Source organism: Centroberyx gerrardi, chromosome 15 (genome assembly GCF_048128805.1).
Source record: "Centroberyx gerrardi isolate f3 chromosome 15, fCenGer3.hap1.cur.20231027, whole genome shotgun sequence".
Lineage (NCBI taxonomy): Eukaryota > Metazoa > Chordata > Actinopteri > Beryciformes > Berycidae > Centroberyx > Centroberyx gerrardi.
Window position 1 is genome coordinate 13,098,384 of NC_136011.1, and position 20,053 is coordinate 13,118,436.

General features: G+C 38.8%; 1 protein-coding gene across 1 annotated transcript in view; it reads left to right on the forward strand.

The window, feature by feature from the left end:
* Window positions 1–6,466: 6,466 nt before the first annotated feature.
* khdrbs2 (KH domain containing, RNA binding, signal transduction associated 2) overlaps window positions 6,467–20,053 on the forward strand; it is a 58,218-nt gene continuing 44,631 nt past the window's right edge. The window contains exons 1-2 of the mRNA XM_071913650.1: window positions 6,467–6,557; window positions 18,385–18,512. Of these exons, the coding sequence (XP_071769751.1) occupies window positions 6,467–6,557; window positions 18,385–18,512 (219 nt within the window). The remainder of the gene's footprint in view (window positions 6,558–18,384; window positions 18,513–20,053) is intronic.

Genomic DNA, 20,053 nt, shown 5'->3' on the forward strand with positions numbered 1-20,053 from the left:
CTTTTTTTCCCTCTTCTAAGAAAGTGTTTCTGTTGGCCAAAGATTATTTCTTTGCTGTTCTTGTGCAAACTTCAGCCTATTCTTATGTTAAGCTGCCCGCACAGACGCACGTACACACACACACACACACACACACACACGCGGGGACTTCTACTGAAAAACACCACACTTTGAAGTGCTGACCTAAATCAAATTTTGAAGGCTGACTCCCTCTACACCACATAAATGGTGAAGCTTGTGTCCAGCTATTATATATTTGGCTACTACAACACTACCAGACACTTCTGAATCCCCTCAGGCAAGTGCGCCTCCGGCTGCCTCTTCGGACAGTCTGATGCTTTTAAGTCACAGCCAGCTAATATTAGGCTGTGACTAAAGATAATGACGCACAGCTACTTGGATCAAGCTGTGTTCAAGATGATGTAACACTTCGACACATGTATGGACCTTTCTTACCTTTACAGATCCACACACTTCATTCCAATCGTGCAGACCAGTGTCAAGCCCACCAGAATTAAAAACAATACTTCCGGTGTCAGTTTTCAAAATAAAGTCCTTAATGGCGAACGTGTTGGAACGATAAAAAAAATAAAAATAAAGCTCAAACCAAAAAATTAACATATAGGCTACCAGACAACTTGGAAGAAAAAGTCAATTTTGGCACAATTTAGTCCTTATTTAATGTAAACCCGTGGATTTCCCAGACTTAGGTAACCTAGGCACAAATGTGACATGTTACAAATAAGACATTTAGACAATAGCACCTAGCTAGCTCCCATGTGCTGACCACTTGCGTCTTTGGGTTGTATGGTTTTTGTGTTGTGTGCTATAATGATATAACTAGTGCCCTATGCTAGGTATGTTGCTCTTGCCGTTGAAGTTTTTAATGCATGTTCCTGTTTGTCTGCATGATTCATCTGTTTTATATGGCTCATTTTTGTATATGGCTCTTGACAGTTCTTTTAACTTGTTCACTCACCTGTCCAGGGTGCACAGATGAAAATTCTGGCACATTTTACAATTATGTATCTAATTTGTCCCTGTCAAATAAATGTAATAAATAATATAAATTAAATACATGAATACATTTATAAAGTCTTTGTTTTTCTGTCACAGTCTCTGAAAAACTTAGCCTTCTGGCTAACAAAGCCAAAAAGAGCTGTTTGTTCAAGTTAACTGAGCAGACACATAAGCAACAACTCATAGAGTTTCTCTGTCACAGACAGTAACCTACATCTGGAACCAAATCTACCTATCAGGCTATTCACTTTTAGCCTACATAGCCTCTTTACTGGACGCTATGCTTACAAAAGTGATGCTTTTATTTTGAAAGCAAGATCGCTCAACTTCCGGTGTTATTCTGGGTATCCCTGGCTAGCTTGACGCAGTCCCGGCAGTTGAGTGTTCAGGAGGGCGGGGCTAATTGAAGCAAAAATAGGACAGAGTTCGTTTGCAGTGCAATTTGTGCATAGTACAGACACAGCGTTGTTTCGTGTCTCATTATTACCAGAGCCATTGTTACCACTTTCAAGTCATTGGTCAGTAACAAAGTCTGAAAGTAAGGGGGTGTTATGAAGGTATTGCAACATAAATACCTTCATAGGATGTTCCCAAAACGTGCCTGGTTTTCCCACAAGGCTATTCCATGGGCTGTTCATTAATGTTGTCTACCTACTGTCCACTGTAGCTGACGTGGTTTAAGCCGGTGTATGTGTCCCAGACACTCTCTTACAATTGCTTTAAAAACAGAGCAATAAATCCCCCTACCTTTTGGTTGTGGTTGTGATAAGAATCGTTGGTATATGCAAAAAGGAAAAACAGAGGTTGTGGATCAACCATGCCACTGGAACTTCAGGCAATAAAACAGACTGGAGTAATAAATGAGGGTTCACCAGACTTGATAATCATCATTCACAAGCAAGGTCAGAGCAGTTGTTATCTTGTGTGATACCCACATAGTCACAAATCATTTGCTCACCACATTTCCCACACACAGGATATGTTAGCTGTCTCAGGTAGGACACTGAATATAGAGGAAAATATCCACAGTTTTTAAGTCCACAGTGCAGGGAGCAAACACTGGAAGTTGTGGTAGTTGACAAAGTGCATTGGCTTGTCTTCAACTTATTATTATTCACTTGGAAAACATGGCGGCAGCAGCATTTCTAGCCTTGGGCAACGGCAACTTTGTACACTAGTGGTCTTAAAATATTACTGATGTTGTTGTTCTCTTGTTCTTCTTATGTATTATTATTCGTACAGTAATTGTAAACTTTCACCAATATCAAATACAATATAGTATATATCTAACTTTTCTATCTACTTTATCTAACTTTTTCTATGTTTTTCAGTCTATTTTATTTTATATTTCCATGGCAATCAAGGTACAAAGTCACCATTTTGCCTGCATAACAAAATGTGCAATGTTACACCCTGTATCTCCACACAGATGGAAGTAATGGAAGTAAATAAAGTACATTAGTGTAAAATAACAGAGAACAAAATAAATAATCTTTGGTTGAAATAATGAATTACAGTATCCTCTTTAGCTTATGTATCTCTGTAGTGAATATATTCAAAAATCTTTTCTTTCTTTTTTTTAATTAGGGATGTTTTGATTTTTTTCTTATTGTTAGATCTTAATTAATGAGCCAACAAAACCTTTCATTTCAGTACAAAACAAGCAATTGTTCAGTTTGGTGTGAGCCACTCTGAACTTGTGAATCTGAAAGACACAAAACATGGATAGTATTATAAATAAGAGCCAGTATCTGCTATATAGAAACAGGACCATGTCTTTATTTATGTTCATTAACTTACTGTGACTTATAAAACAGAGCAATGTTATCTCCGCCCCAAAAAGCAGTTATGAAATGGATGTGAATGAACTCACTTTTCAGTCCACTAAAAGAACACTGCTGGGACTCACTGCAGGGCTTTGAGCATTGAAATGTGCAACTTTCTGCTTTGGCCACTAGAGAGCTGCATGAATCCATCCAATCTATGCCACTACTCCTTAAGAATAGTCTCATGTAGTATTCATATCGCAGGTACGAGTTTAACTTCAAGTGGCAATCACACTGCTCTCTATGCTAAGTGAGGAAAAACCTTGGCATTTCTCTGCATTAACAAACAACAATGTATAAACACATTTTTCACCTTGTCTCTATTAAGTGTTTTTATGCCATGGTGAGGGTATGTGTGGGTGCATGTGTGTGTGTGTGCATGTATGTGCGTGTGTGTGTGTGTGTGTGTGTGTGTGGGGGGGGGGGGGGGGGGGGGGGGGGGTACATGTATTTACCAACAATGGTAAATACATGCAAGTATGAACATTGGATGACCAATATTGGCTCCTTTCAGGCCTGCTCAGCATTTCCAAAGTAACATCCAGCTGCATCAAGTAGAAAGTCATGTTTTCATGAAAATGTCATGAAAACATTAATTCAGATGTACAGAAGAAAGAAATAGATTGGTTAACGTGCGATTTCATAAAATGTGTCCTCAGTATCAACTTAAAGGAGTCACATGGGTGCTGTAGCGTCTGAACTCTCAAATGTCACCGCTCATGGGAAACCTCTTCACTTCCCAAACAAGCCACCAGTGTGATTTTAAACCTTTAATACTCACTTTTAATGCTGGAAAGTGGTCTAGGTCAAATGAAAGCTACAGTTCTACAGTTTCAGTGACATGCCATGCTTATTAGCTCCAAAAGTAGCTACAGTTTAATTCAGAATTAATAAGGTTCTGTCCAAATCAATAGAAAACTATAAAATAACACCCTCATTCACCACTTTTAAATTGTCACTCAATAAAAGTCATAAAGCTGGATCTGTTATGTGTTGTTTCTATGGCAGTGTAATAGCTACACATGAACGGATTCATGTGAATCCAAGGGCTAGTAGGGGGAATGTGGGGGTAATCTCTAGCAAACTGATTATTTATTTATTTAATTACTATTTATTTATTTATTTATTTTGTATTCTTGTCAAAGCACAAGGAAACATTTACCAGGGTTATTTGGAATTTGATGTAACCTTTTGAAGTGTAAAATACAGTATGACAACCTGATGTTTATATTTTGAGCATAAAGACATTTTGAGACATTCAATTCTTAATATGTGCTAGATGGTCTCTAAAAGAATCCACATGAATTGTACTATTCGATTTTACAGACAAGTTGTGTGTCATTACTGTAGAATTGAAAAAAAACAAAATACTAAAAACATTCATGGTAGCCTACTGTAACTATATATCATCATATCATATGACCTAGTGTGAGCATATAAAGTGAGAACAAGCATAAATAACCTGATAATTAGCCCAGTATAACAAAGCTGCATGCCTATTTGACAGTGATGTGAATCAATTAAGATCAATATCTATAACTCCCACAGTCTTTATGATTGTGATCAGTAGAGTCAAAAGCAACAAAGGTCAAGTAGAAGTAGAATTGGGTATTCGCCAGCATCTTCTGCTAAATGCTCATTTGTAACTCTAAAGCCGCCTGTGTGCTGTGTTTAGGATTCAAGTCAGTGTCATAACTAGGGGACAAGAGAGGCATTTCATATGAGATACAGTCTCCAAAAGCGCTCGTGCTGACATTGCTGACACTACTGACATTGCTTCAAAGGCTCCTAATGAAGCATTCGCCTGGTGGAAAAAAAAAGTCAAATGCTCTCAGGAGGTGTAATGTGATTTTGTTCACTTTTCTTGCTAAGGAAAAGCAAAAAACTTCTTGGCTTGACCTTATTTAGCCCCAATTAGGCCATCTCACATAGTTTAGAGGACTGGAGGTGAAAATCTTGCATGACCCTGATAATCATATGCTGATTCTCTAACCACAGTGAGCTTGAAAATGAGCAGAAATTGCAACTTGGTTGCTTAACTGTTAACCAGAATAACCGGATTTTTGCAGCTGATACTGTAAAAGTAGCAAATACCCAAAATAAATAAAGAAATAAATTATCTTGTTAGTCTCCTCATGGTGCCATCAGTCCCTGGTCAGTCTTGGCTCTGGTGCTTTTGTTACATATCCAAGCTACATGTAATGAACAAAAGAATTCATCTTGAATGTCAGAGCCCTTAAATGCTAATTCCACATGCTAAATCACCATGCAGAGTGGATGGGAGGATAAGATTTCCCTCATGTAGCCGCTGTTCAGCACCACGGACAGTGACATGGGACTTTGTGGCATATCAGTGGCTTTCTGCCTTAGGGCACAGCGGTAATGGATACACTTCACAGTTTACTATGAATACTAATTACTCTCTAGTGAAATTGGTTAGGTGTCTGGACACTGTGGAAACTCCAATAGAACCTCACGGGCCACCGTACATTGCAGCCTGCCTTGACTAAAGTGAGAAAGTATTTCTTAGGAGGTATTGTCGTTGATAATGGCGTTATCCCTTACTACTGTGACATTATTGACTAAGCTTATTATATCCAAGTGAGCAATGTTATGTCAGCTGGTGAGCACCCGACCCGCAGGTATCGATATCACCTGACGAAAAATGACTATAATATCCCTGTAATAGTCTCATAGGGAGTTGTAGTGTGACTGTGGTACTCAATAACGAGTCTAGTGATCATATCGCACTTAATGGATTTCTTTTATCTTATGATAGGCCTTTTACTATAGGATTGTCTGTGGTTTATTTTGTTTAGCCCATTAGTTACATGATATTTAAAGTTTTACATGATATTTGTACACTCTTAGAAAGGATGTGTTTTTTTTTAACACATCTGTGTCTTCTTTGGGACAACACACACTTTTGTTACTTTTCAACACAAGACATGTTAATAACAACACGTTATTAACATATCTTGTGTTGAAAAGTAACACGTGCAGTGTTTTCCCAAAGAAGACACATCCTTTCTAAGAGTGTGCAGCATCCTTAGAAGATTTATCACAGGGTTAGTACATTTCTGCAGAAAACTTCCAATGAAGTTATCATCAGTGGAAGCTGCATGGTCAACACTGGAACGCCCACTTTGAAGCTACAGTTTTTTGCAAGGATCAAATTCATCCCGCCGGACCAAGCGCAACCCTCAACTTTTCATTCCCCGCTAACCCCGCTGCCCAATTGGTATGCACTCAGCGGGGACCATCTTTGTTTCCCGGCCGCGCCTGTCCGAGATATGGCCAATAATGTTAGTGAGGGGCGGGGAGCAACACGGTCTGCAGATCCAGTGAGTGAGCCGGAGTGTCTGGCGGGGTGCCGAGGAGAGGCAGCGGCGGTGGCAGAGATGGGCTCACACCTCTGAATCACATTCACCCTCTAGTCAGGCAGCTCCGAGACCTGGGACGACTAGTTTTTTTTGGGGGGGGGGAGTTTGCTTGTGCTATATCCAAAAAGACTGGTGTACTGTACCAAGAGCAGGAGCAATAAGGGTAGTTGCATTCCGCCGCTCAGCACTCCTGTCGTCTCACCTGCACAGGCGGTGAAGAGGTCCGCTGTAATAACAATGCATCAGGATAAGTACTTACCTGAACTGGTGGCCGAGAAAGATAGCCTGGACCCCTCCTTTGTGCACGCGATGCGCCTGCTCGCGGAAGGTAAGCCGGTGATGGGTATTAAATCTATTGTGAGCATTGTGGATTTGCCTAATATGTTCATCAGTGTCCATTCACCATACTGCCTGCAACAGAAAACACCATTGCAGTGTGTTTTGGGAAGTGTAGTGACCTAATGTGAGTTGTTATTTTTTTTTTTTTTAAATACATCGTCCTTGACTCTTAGTGCTTGGTTGATGGCAGTGAATCTATTGTGCGAAATTGTCCTGCTGGCTCCAATGCAGAACTTTTCGGGGAAATGCAGCGGGCAAAGAAAGTAAAGTGTGTTTAAAGTCGTAGTAGCATCAGCTGCTGTTACCTCCTCCTCTGTGTCGCCTAACCCACTGCCCTCCAAGGTCAAACATCGACACACTACACCGACACAGGCAAATAGACAGAACATTTGCATAGAGCAGTTCTGTACCGCTTCAGGAACACGAGGTTGGGTTGAAGTTGTGTGCTGTTTCATATGGAGAACACAGGCACAGCTATTGCCTGTTTCTATTACATTTTAAATGATGAAAGGACAACTGAGTCAGTCTACATTAATTATATGATTGATTGGCTTTAAACTGTGCTGTTTATCCTCCATGAAAAGATACTGTTATACCAGCTGCTGTAGCCGTTCAGCATTGAGGAGGAATAGGATTTAAGTGAGGATGTTTGTCTTTTGTTTTACAACGTTGTCATTTCTAATCAAATTAGTATGTTTTAATTACTTCATTAGTTTAAAACAGGCTAATGCATATTGTGAGGAAAAAGATCTTGGTGATATTTTGGCAAACTTGACATCCTCCTTGAATGTTCATCATTCAGGATTAAGCTTATTGAGCAGCTATCATCAGCATTGGGACATTTTTAAGTAGTCTGTGTGTCTGAGAGATCACTGTACACTGCAGGCTGAAATGCAAGTACCAGTAGCGTTTGTATCAGGAGTCATAGGTTATGATACACCAAAGACAATTGCAACATGAAATATTTTAATTTTGAAGTGAATCTATTGATTCTGTTTAGTATCGATGCACCTCCTCCATACATAAATACTTGTCACAGTGAACTGATCACTGTGATCAAGGTCACAGAAGGAGCCAGATTCTGTTGAGGCAGATGATCTGCAGACTTTCCTCTGACTTATTGTCATGTTCAAGTTTATTTGTCATAGGCATAGTACAGACATTACAATGAAATGCTTGTCTAACAGCAGTGTAATCAACTTGAACCTGCAGCCTGTAGTACTCCCTTATCAGTAGCCTCGGTCTCAACCACATACTGAGAATCTGCCACTTGTTAACAACAAACTAATGAGTGCAAAGCAAACACAGGAGCTCATTTAGATTACTAATTTGAGAATGATTATCAAGTAAATGAATCAAGAGATTTAGCTGTTGTTGCGTACTCCACTGCAAACCCACACTATGAGCTCTCTTTGGCCTGAGTCTAAACCACACAGAGGCAGAGAATATAATCTACAATCATAGCTTGAGTATCATGCCATGATTATGGTTTCACATTTATAAAAACTCTATCTGAAATCCTGATTATGATCACCAACTTGTCCATTTTGAAGGCGACTGCACACCCCATTTATTCAAGCCATTGATTCTATCCCAGTGTATGGTTGAAATGAAACACTCAAATCTTGCTTGTACATTAATTTGTAACAGTTCTCAGTCTGTTGTGTCAGAGCTGTCCAGTTGCACAGCATGTTAAACGAACACTCGCTGATTTGAAAGGGTGTTTATGAATGTTCTGCCCCTTGAGCTTCCTTGCCCAAATGTGTTGATGAAACACCTGACAATCCCGCTCTTGTGGCTAATTGTGATGCAGATCGGATCACCTGTCACCACAGTACACTTTGCCAGATCTACTCAAGGCTGACTCATATGCCCAGGATACAATCACAACTGTAGAAAATGTCCTAATCGTATCTGTCACAGTGAAAAGCTTTTAGCATGTTAAAATAGTGTTTTGCACTCTTCTTGTCCAGCAATCTCACTTGAGCTATACAGGATCTTCCAGCAAAACTGTAAATCTTATTTCATCAATTAATTGATTGATTGATTGACTGATTGATTGATTTTTCATTCATTCATTCATTCATTCATTCATTCATAGCAGATATTATCAAGTTCCTGGTATAGATAATTCCATCTTTGGGTGTTATCTGTGTTTTTTATATTTATCTTGTTTACAGTTCACCATAAGGTACAATACAATGCAGTACAATACAATATAGTAGCCTACAATACAATACAATAGTATTCTTTGTCCTGAGAAGCATTCAGTTTGCAAGACCAACAGAGAAAATAGTGTACATCTTGCATAATAGTAGACAATCAGTATAATAAACTGTCAGCCCAGTCAGTCTTGTCATGCCAACTCAGAAAATACACACAGTGTTTAACATATTCAGCTGTGGGCGGCATATAAAACAATGTTCATAAGTTTAACGACATTCACACCATTGTTAGCATTTTCGTCAGTCCATGCTCATGGATAGGTCAACACAGAAATATTCACACCATAGACGGATGATGCATGGACGATGTGCAAATCATGCATATCAGTGGGCAGCAAGATAAACAGCATTCACAGATTTATATATTCACAGCTATTTGTCACTGAACAGCATATAATCCTGCATTATTCACATCATGAACAATAGTAAACTGCATACAAACATGGATTCACCATGCTTCCAGTTAACAGCTCAGTATATATGGAATGAACTACTTATGTATTTGAATGATGTTGCTTCTAAAATCATTTGTTTCTTGCTGAGCTGATTTATAGCCGTTGGGGACAAAGCTCCTCCAGCCCCTGTTCTTTGAAAACAGAGGAGTTTTGAATTCTCTTTCAGATGGGAGCAGTGTGAGGTGCAAGATCATTACAGAGCCTTCTTGTCTCCTCTATGATAGTGATGATAAGCTTTATTCTAGTCTATTCTATTTATACTAAGCTTTATTTAAATAGTCTTTGCAAAGTGCTGTACAGACAGCATAACTTATACAACTTGGACAATAAGATAACTAAAAAGACTGAACTTTAAATGCATTAAAGTCATTATAGATTTTCAGCGGTCTCCCCTACTTTTCACCATCAAGTGAAACTCTGCAGCCTAAAGCAACATGTGGGTCCTTGAGAACTGTGCTCCTGATTGGCAACAAAGTCAGCCAATTTAAAATTGAGAGCACGTGTGTGTGGACTGAATCACTTATCAAACTGACAGATGCAACTTGCAAGACTACAGTTAAGATAAAACGCCGAGCTGAAATTTGGTCCTCAAACATCACACAAATTTATGTCAAATGTCCAGAAAATGCCACTCTGCCAGTCCGCCACAGTATGTGTTACACTTTAATTTGGCACCGACCAAAGAATCAGATTGTTGTTTGAAAAGACGGCGGAAGCCGGAGACAAGAAAAAGAAGCATTTTATAGATCCCACCGGTTTTCTGGGCGAGACTCGCCTGTATGCCACGTAGCCCGGTCTCGCCCAGAAAACCGATGGGATCCCTAATAAGGTGGAAAGCAAAGCAGACAGGGAGACGGAAGGGAGGAGATTGATGGACAAGGAAAGAACCATTGGAGAGGCTTTGGAGAAAAACTATCTTTCCATTTTTAGGGTGAAGGAGACGTTTGAGCACATTACACTTTGAGTTCTTTTTTTTCCTACATGTATTTAGATGTTTAGATAAAGTTTACATTGTCACCAACCATTTTGACAGTGCGTGTGCATATAACGCTGCTACTCCTTTGTGTACTCACAAGTTTTGGTAGGCAGAGTGACAACGCAAACAAAGCTGTGTGAGATTTGAATGGCGAAGGGTCTCAAACAAAAGATAAGCATGGAAATTGAAGCTGAAATGTAAAATAAATACACTTGGCCATTTGATAATGCCATTACCTGTCACCCTGATTAATTTCCAGATCAAATTTGAACATATGAAAGTAATCTCTAGGAGTTTTCTCTGTGTTTTTAATTAAAGATATAAGAAGAACAAGATTAGAGAAGAATAAAACTATAAAGTCTTCTGTTGATGTGATAACTCATGTTGTTTCCCTTGCTTACCCTACTCTACTATAGAATAGAATAGAATAGAATAGAATAGAATAGAGGTCTAGCCACGGGGTTCTTATTCAGCCCAGGACCCACAATGAGTCAATTCGCTCAATCAAGTGTCCACCAGAAATAGGCTCACATCACATAATAATAATGTAGAACAAAAATTAGAGATATTAAGACGAGAGACTTTGATGAGTGATGGTTAAGGTGATAAGTTGATTTTACCAATTATGAATAGATTAACGTTAGGTGAAAGGCAGGAAGAAACTCCACTGTTTCATAAAAGGTGCTTTTTCGCAGGAATGCAGGCTTCAACTCAAGGTGCAAATGCATATTACAAGAGCACAGGCCTTCCTACACACACACACACACACACACACACACAAAGACCAGTTTTTCACATTTGTTTTGGACGATGCTTCGCAACAGAGTGCAATTCTCTCCATAGACTCTAAGAATTGATTTGCACTTACTCTGTCTCTCTTCGAATTTATAGAAATTGTTGATCACATTTTCAGCTGATCTATTGTGGGAGGGCCTGCTTAATGTCTTGCAGTGACTCATTGCAGTGATAGATAAACACCACCTCAAGTGGTACAGTATGGCCCATCGAAAGGGCACAAAAATTACATTTCAGGGAAGGCAGACATTGCATTACATTTTAGGCATTTAGCTGACACTCTTATCAAGAATGACTTACAATAAGTGCAACAGTCGAATAAGATTAAATTCCAAGGTCACTAACATTTCAAGCAATAGAAATGAGTGCATGAGTCAAAGCCGCAGCACTCTGACAATAGATATTAGATATCAGATTATATTACTGTGCCTCTTAAATGTTCACATATAACAGGAAAGTGCTAAGTAAAGAAATAAGAGCCAGACAGAAGATGGATTTTTTTTAAACAAAACAAGAGCAAGATCAGGTGCAAGTAAACGAGGAAGGATGGCAGCAAGTATTTAATACAAAAGCAACATCGCTATCATAATGATAGATCATTTAGATGAAAAACTTATCTCTGGACAAATGTTTTATATACAGGTGTTTTCATACACTTTGAGGCATTGCAAGCTACTTTGTACGTCACTTTATATTCAGTTGTTAGAGGCAGATGTGAAGTGATTGCTAGCCATTGGAGCAAGGGCAAAAAAAATCAATAACTCTGACATGCTTGATCTTTTAATGTAGTAGAACATCACAGCTACGTATTTCATCCAGTCTGAGATATCATGTCTGACACATGACACATGCTCTTTGGCTAATCAGTATAATTTGCCAAAATGCAGTGGTAACATGGATCATTCTCCCAAATGTAATCAAACTTCAATCAGTGTTGCCTGAGATATTGTGCATGACACAAGGATGAACAAACCACCAATGTAGCGCCCTCCACTGGTCAATCAATGTAATTTTGAAAATACCAAAATGCAGCGGTGAGATGCATCATTCCACCAAGTTTTGTCAAAATCTGATCACTGGTGTCGAAGATATTGCATGTGACACATGTATGAACAAACAAAAGATGTAGCGCCCCCCTTGGGCCAAACAGTTTAATTAAAAAAAAAACTGCAACACAGTGCTGAGATGCATCATTCCTCCAAGTTTTGTCAAAATCCAATTAGCAGTGTCTGTATCGCATGTGACGGACTAACGAAAGAACTAATGAAAATACAAACTAATGAACAAATGAATGAACAGACAAACTGACACATTGACCGAGCCATAGTCCTCCCCGATTTCACCAAATTTTCTGTTGTAAAATGTGATTTGTTGATTCATGTTGTTACAGACCGGTTGGGAGTTCTGTTGTGCAACCTTACATTTACTCTCTGCTCAGAGCTGATTAAAATCCATCAGCCTCTGCATTTTTCTGTGCACCCCACTGTGCTGATATCTGTCATCCAACATAACTGAAGTTTCAGTAGATTTCCCATCAAACAAGGCATTGAAACCCTAGAAAAGTAGTAGGAAGCCAATTTGAGCAAAACAGGGTTGAAAAAATAAAAGATAAATGTCAAACTTATTCATCACTACTACTGCACAATGATGTACTGTAACAAACGCAACAGATTAAAATCAACAATTTAAAAATATGTGATTTGGATTGAACATCACTTGAAACCCAGTAACATATAAGAAATAAGGAGAAAAATAATGTAAAATCACCAGTTCATGTATATCACATGCGTCAATAGGAATGGAGCAAGCAGCCGTGTGCCAAAATACTTTCTGATGCTCCTGTCATAGTTATAGTTTGAGATTTCCCATTCTTCCTTGGCTGTGAGTAACTGCAGTAAATAGCTAAATCATTGAAACCTCAATATGATTAAAACGTGCACGGTTTGCTTGCTTTCTAATATGTAATTTGCATGAATAGTAATTTGTTTTTTTCACTTGAGCTTTCGTTGCACATACACCAGAGAATTTGAAGATGGCACTATAATTAGATTCAAGATTCAATACTTTATATTACCATGTCAACAATTAAGTGTAGCTTGACTCAGTGCAGCTCAGTTAAAAACGCAGAAACAGCACATTGCCATACAATGCTACACATTCACAGCCACACACATTCACATTCAGAAAGAGAAAAAGGCAAAAATTAATTACAGATCTCTTAGTCCATTCCCTCTACCCAGTCCAGTCTCCCAGAGTTCATACGGTAATGAAATAAGAATAAAAAATAAAGGGCCTGTGTGTAACAACCTCTTTCTATGTTTGATGTGCACAAGCAATCAGTCCTTGGAGGGTAATTAATTGATTCACATTTGCTCCCATTGAGAATTCAAGATTATAGAAACACCATTCAATAGGTAGAAGAAATCTATTAATAATTTAAACCAAACAGCCAACGCACTGTCCTTTGAAAGACCTTTAGAATTTGTATTTATTAATTTTTTTCCATAATTTGGAAAATATTTATTGGTGTGTTAACTTGATAAGGATTAGTTGCTGGCTGTGCAGAATGCATTGATGGAGTTTGTGTCAAATGTGTTTTTTCATTAACTCAGTATCTGCAGTTTTTGTTTCATGCTTGCCTTTTTTGCTGTTTGCAGTGATCCAACCTTTTAGCTAGCATTGCAAAATATAAGGTGAGCTGTGTAGTAAATATGCATATGCATTTTTGTCTACAAAAAGCATGTTAGATAGCAGCAAAGCAATTGTAATGCATCCCAAGTGTTGTGTTATATTGTACTGAGGTTTGTCAGCATGCTCTGTTTTAGCTTGTCACTCGAAGTGTCTCCCCACAGCATGAGAGCACAGCACAGATTAGCAAGACATAATATGTGTTCGATTTTATCTTTGATTTTGAAATAAAAGGGGTCCGAGTCAGGCACAAAAATAAATTAACTTTAATAGGAAGCAATTAATTACTGTATTGTTTCCTTCCTGTATTACTGTGTGAAGCGGTCTCTGGATCATTATTTTCTGTTGGCCCATCAGAAAACCATAAACCCCTAGATAAGCAGTGGGGAGCCAATTTGACTCCGGCAAGATCATCCAGGATTGAAAGAACACAAATGTTGTATACATATGGAAGTAATTCTGTCTTTGCATAGCAGTGAAGCAAACTGAACTTATTCAGCACTGGCACAGTAACGTAACTAACGTAATACATTATTGATTTACACAAATGTAAGTCAAACTGCATGGTATAATAGTATGGCAAACAAGCAAATGAAATCCAATAAAAACAAGATGTGAGAATTAACAACTTAAAGGCAACAGCTGAGTTTCTGAGGGAAGAGACTTGGATTTTGAGTTATAGTTGTATTTGACAGGTGGGAGTTATTTTCCATTAGCAAGTTGCACCTGTTAAAAAAATATATGTATGTACTGTATGTATATGTGTATATACGTATATACACACAATTGAAAGTGCTATGACTCATTCTCAAGATTTGATGTCTACATTTCTAAGAGATACTAGTGCTTATTTAAATTTGAATGCAGTTTGCTGCCATTTAAACGCAGTATTCCTTGGAGTTGTACTGGTGTGGAGGATAAAAGAGCTCCTAACTGTTCTGAGTCTGTGTTGATGCTCTGTGGCGCAGCGGACTAAAGCACATACTTAACCTTTAGCCATGGAAGACTGACTGAGCACATTTGCTCTTTTCTCAGCAACACCTTGCCGCTTAACTCATACAGTTGCACACATTTACCTGGTAGCTGCCCACCCAGTAAAGCCGCAATCTTTATTCTTGGCCAGTGAGCAGCTCCACTGAAGCAGTTTGGACAGCGCAATAGCAGGGATCAAGGGCACCTCAGTAGTAGCTGTAGACGGAGGAGAGGGTGGAGTGGAGGGGGGCGGGGGGGGGGAGTGGGGCAGCTAGTCATTCAGTTCCATCCCTTGAGATTTTCCCCTCCTGTGTGAGGACTGGAACCAGTGACCTTCTACGCACAGCCTCGCTTCTCAGATCTTTAGGCTTCCATCGCTTCCTACCATATACCTAATGATGTGAGTTTGAATGTTTCTCCAGATTTATATACTCTCTCTCTGTCTTTCTCTCTTTCTCTCTCTTTCCCTCTCTCTCTCTCTCACACACACACACACACACACACATCTTCTCTGATTTTAATAGTGGGCTGCATACCGGAATGAAGGTATATTCCACTACCCACTGTTCCAAAAAGTCTAATGTTATTTATGGTGGTGGTTATGGTATTATTTTATACAAATAATATTAATGCTATCCATCTTAAAGTGAAAATACTTCAAGATGAAAACATGCCCTAAAACAAAATTATCCCCCAAAGCCTGAAAACCAGAACTAATCTGTGAGGATATCAAGAAACAGAACCTAGACAAAACCTGGAGCTGGAGATCGACTGTAAACTCCAGGAGTGTTTGCTTGCACTTTTACATTCAAATGAGCTTCATTGTACTGCTAGCAGAAACGAACATGAAAATGTACCTCTATTGCTGAAAATTTGCATTTGGTACTGTCACTGTGTTCACAGATCCAGTCTCTTTACTCTTACTGTTTGTGGAGCAGATGCAGTATTTTTATCTTGATAAATCATCAAGTAACTCTTTCAACTGTCCAAAATTATACAAAAAAAAATATATAAATAACATTCCACCCCTCTAAATATATTTAATATCTTTAATGTCACTGTGCAATACACTGCCTAAAAAGCAGAATTGATTCAAAATATACATATATGTAGTTACATTTCTCCTACAGTAGCTTGTGCAGTAAGGAACAGAAGTACAGTGTTGTGTTTGATTTATCTTTCCAGGCGGGCCACATAAAAGCCATTTTTAAGGCATATTTTGTAAGCTACTGCTCTCCTGGGACACCTGGTAAAAACGAAGTGCCACACTGCAAGTCAGAGTGTATGGAATCAGCGGGTCGTAGGGAATAAGAGGTTGGAGAGGTCTTTCAAACAGCGAACCTGGAGCTTCAGCAAGCGGTTTTGGGCACAGTCTACACCCAGTGGCAGGTGGTGCTGGTATGAATAAGCATTACCGCTGGGCTTACCTGTTATAATCCTTTTCAGCACAGCCTCACTGGGGGACAAGTAGAAATACCCAAGCATATGATTTCATTTTTTGTCTGTATTTGGCATGAGCTCACATGATTTGTTAACAATATAGTGTCAGATTACAATGGCACCACAAAGAAGTCCTCACACGTAGTAAATAAAACTCTTGCTTCAGTAAGTAGCCCAGAGGCCGTTTATAGGAGTGATGCCTCAACACTGCCCACCATCTGCCACTGATTCTTTTGAGGCAAATTCACACACACACACACACACACACACACACACACACACATCCTTTATTACTGAGAGGCATTTTTAAACATTCACTCACTTGCAGTGTCTCCCATGTCGACGTCTTCTCAGTTTGAGATCAGTTTGGCAGCTTTTGTGAGAGTCGTTTGAGAGAAACGGACAGAGAAAGAAAAAATGACAGTGTGCTCCAATTTAAAGGATCTTCCTAAGACAAGTGATACAGTCAAAGAGATTCTGTCATGCTGAGAAACATCCATGCAGTTCAAGCTTTGGGGGTTGTAGCATTCAGGGAGCTCAGGTCTTTGAGATTTAATAGACAATAGAAATATCAAACAAATTACCTTAATTCTCTGTGTAAAAATGAAACCATAGGCCATCAAAAACTGTAATGAGTGAATGTCAGAACTGCTTGGAACTGAGGGATCATTAAGCGAGAGTTATGGATGGCCAGAGGGTTACATCAAGGAAAAACTACCTCAAAAAGACCAGTCACTGGGAACATAAAGCAGAACGTTATTTCAGCCTGGCACTCGAATTTTGTCGTATCTCCACACAGAAACTGATCCTTAGCCAAACTCTGAGACTTTGAAGGCTTAGCATGACTCTCTGTGGATTCACTCTGTAGAGCTACTTATAGCAGGTACTTTACTTGCTGACTAAAAAAAATACTTACTCCATCCTTTCCGTCATTCACTGGTCAACAGTTGGAGCGACAGAGAAATACTCCTGCTGGAGACTGAGAGAACAAAGTGAAATCAAATTTAAAACAATATGTTGGTTAGTTATAAAGAATTTAGCCCTTCTCTTTTGCCAAACCTCTGGTCTATAATGAAATGTCCAAATGGCAGGAGACAATTACAAAAAACGACTACACATACCTCTACATTCTGCCACAAAAGGAAACCCGTCCATTTTACCCTCACAGCTTCATCCATTGACCTTGGACAGTTCAGACGTTGGTGGATTGCTCTCGTCTAAATTAACTCTTGAGTCTGAATAGAGGAACTCGCTCAAGGACGGGTGGACAAGACAGAGAGAACAAGGCGTTGTTCTTTCTGCCTTGTCCAAGTCTGTGAAGTCCAAGAAGTGTGTTGCAGGTTCATAATCCTTTATTCCACTGAGTTTTAATTAGTGAGTGACAGAGAGAGATCCCTCTAGTTGCACAAGTGATAGCTTCATTTCTTTAATGTGTTGTCGGTGTGTCACTTTCAGCTCAAGTGCTATAAAATACATCAGTCAAGTAAATGTCACTGTTCTGGGTGTTGTGGGACCGTGCAGCTTGACTGTCTATCAGGCTGCTACAATATGCTGAACCAGACAGTTAATATCCACCTCTCAACCCTCATCTTGTTGCAGCAAGGCTGGGGACACACTAGAGGATTATATGGCCAATTTACACAAGATTTGCCCACCTTCCGAATCAGAAGGGGAAATCCTGATCGGGATCGGTGGTTGGCAAAGATTATCTGGTAGTGTGAGGAGTTTACAGATTCAATCTTAATCACCCAGATTGTCTCGCAGACTGATCTGAGCCACCCCGATAATATCAAACACGTTTCGTATGTGCGACCTGACACCTGCACGGGTCCTGAACAAGTCCTGTGGTGTGTGGGGATCAGAGACTCATTCAAGACTGGAGACTGCCAATAGCCAATGGGAGCTCAGTTTACAGTGAGGTGAGGCAGAGCGAGCCGAGTCTGGCTGTCTGCCTCCATTGTTGTTTTGATTGGTGCTGGTTTGATTGCTGCCAGTTTCTTTGAGATTAGAGGTCCTGTATCAGGAGTCAGCAGGATGATCATTAAGTGTGCAATACCCCATCTTCAGCTAATCATCTAATGGGAGCATATAAAAAAAAAGTCTAATTTGTGATTGTGTGTGTGATGACATGCATTTGCAAAATTGGTTGGGATTTTGTTGTGACATTCAGTTGTCATACTGCAATTAGCTTCAAAGCAGACATGGATGATAACTGTTGAAAATGTTGACTGACTTTTTTCTTTGTTTTTTTTTGTTTTGCTCCAGAAATCGAAAAGTATGAGGGTGATGAATTGAGAAAAGATGGTGACATGAAGAAATACCTAGATATCATCAGCAATAAAAATGTCAAGCTCTCCGAAAGAGTTCTCATTCCTGTCCAACAGTATCCAAAGGTAAGGGACACAGCAGCCCGGTTTGGGCTCTAACCAATCATGCTGCACCTGTTCAGCGCCCCACATTTTCTTTTTTTGCACAAAACACTGACAGATAAATGGAATTTTGGGTTAAATAATGGAATTGAGACAAAATAACATAACAGTACATCTGGAGGAGGAGTAATTTGCATCATTTTAACTTGAACAGAAATGAATTTACTAAACATTGTAAACATCTGTTGCAACATTAGGCTATAACGGCCAAGATAATGCTTATTTATGTTTTGTTTTGTTTTGTTTTTTTGTTTGTTCTGTTAACTACGGCAATCAAACAGTTATGATACAATATATTAATAATTAATTGATCTATTATCATGTCATTGAGTAATGATTAAATCATTTACACTATATAATTTACTATTACCAGTAAACCGTGTAGGAAATTAACTAATCACCAATTAGTTGTTAATTAAACATCAAATAAAAATGTATACATATTAAATGATCATTAATTCAACATTTATTAATGATGGTTATTGTAACGTGTTACCCACAATTTTTTCAGATGCTATTTTTTCAAAAATCCTGGACATCTGCTCATTTAAAAATGAGTAAAAGACGATCCTGAACTGTAATTTGATTTCTCTGATACATAATTACACGGTTTAAATGTCTGTCACCAACAAGACACTACTGAATTGATTGGTGTGGTGATGCTAGCTCTACTAGTTTCCTCTCTCTATCTGGGATGGCCAACATGTTAATCCTTTTTATATGCTGACTTTACATTCTTATATTGCATTTGATTACCATTTTGCTTAGCTGATAGTTTATAACTGCAAAATTGACAAATGTGAAAAATGACCCTGGACACCAGAAATGTTTTGATGCTGTAGTCAGAAATAACTTGCTGTGGCATGTGCTTACTTACATGCACTTTTATGGTCTTGACTAATCCCTTTGGCTGCTTGGCCTCTCCAATGGCCGACTGCTGCCAAGTAACATTGATTATTCAATATTTAGTGATTGATTAGGTGGAGAGATTAAGAAGCTGGAAAAAACCCAGTCTATAATACCCACATTGCTGCTATGAGTCTAATCACCCAAGATACTGAGTCGGCTGATGTCTTATCAGCCATTTTAAACATGTGGTATTTTGATGAATGTTGCACAACACACGCAAGTAATGGATACCGAGGCAACAGACTCACTGTATGAAGAAAACTGTTATAGAGAATATTTTGGATTTTAAATTGTCACTCAAGTATATCAAATTTACATTACAAAAACTCACCAGTACAATTTGCTACATGTCTATCTGGGAGTTCTTCACTGTTAACATCCTCTGTTCTCTGTTTGCATGCTTGTTGCTTTTCCTTTATTAATCTAACTGATAGTGCATAGTTTTTCATCTATTTTGATAATACATTTTATTGTAAAGCACCTTTCATATGGTTTGCAGCTCAAAGTGCTGGACATAAAATGGAACATTAAAAGAAGTAAAAACAACAGATAAACAGCCATTTAAAACATGGAAACAATTGTTTATATGGTGCTGT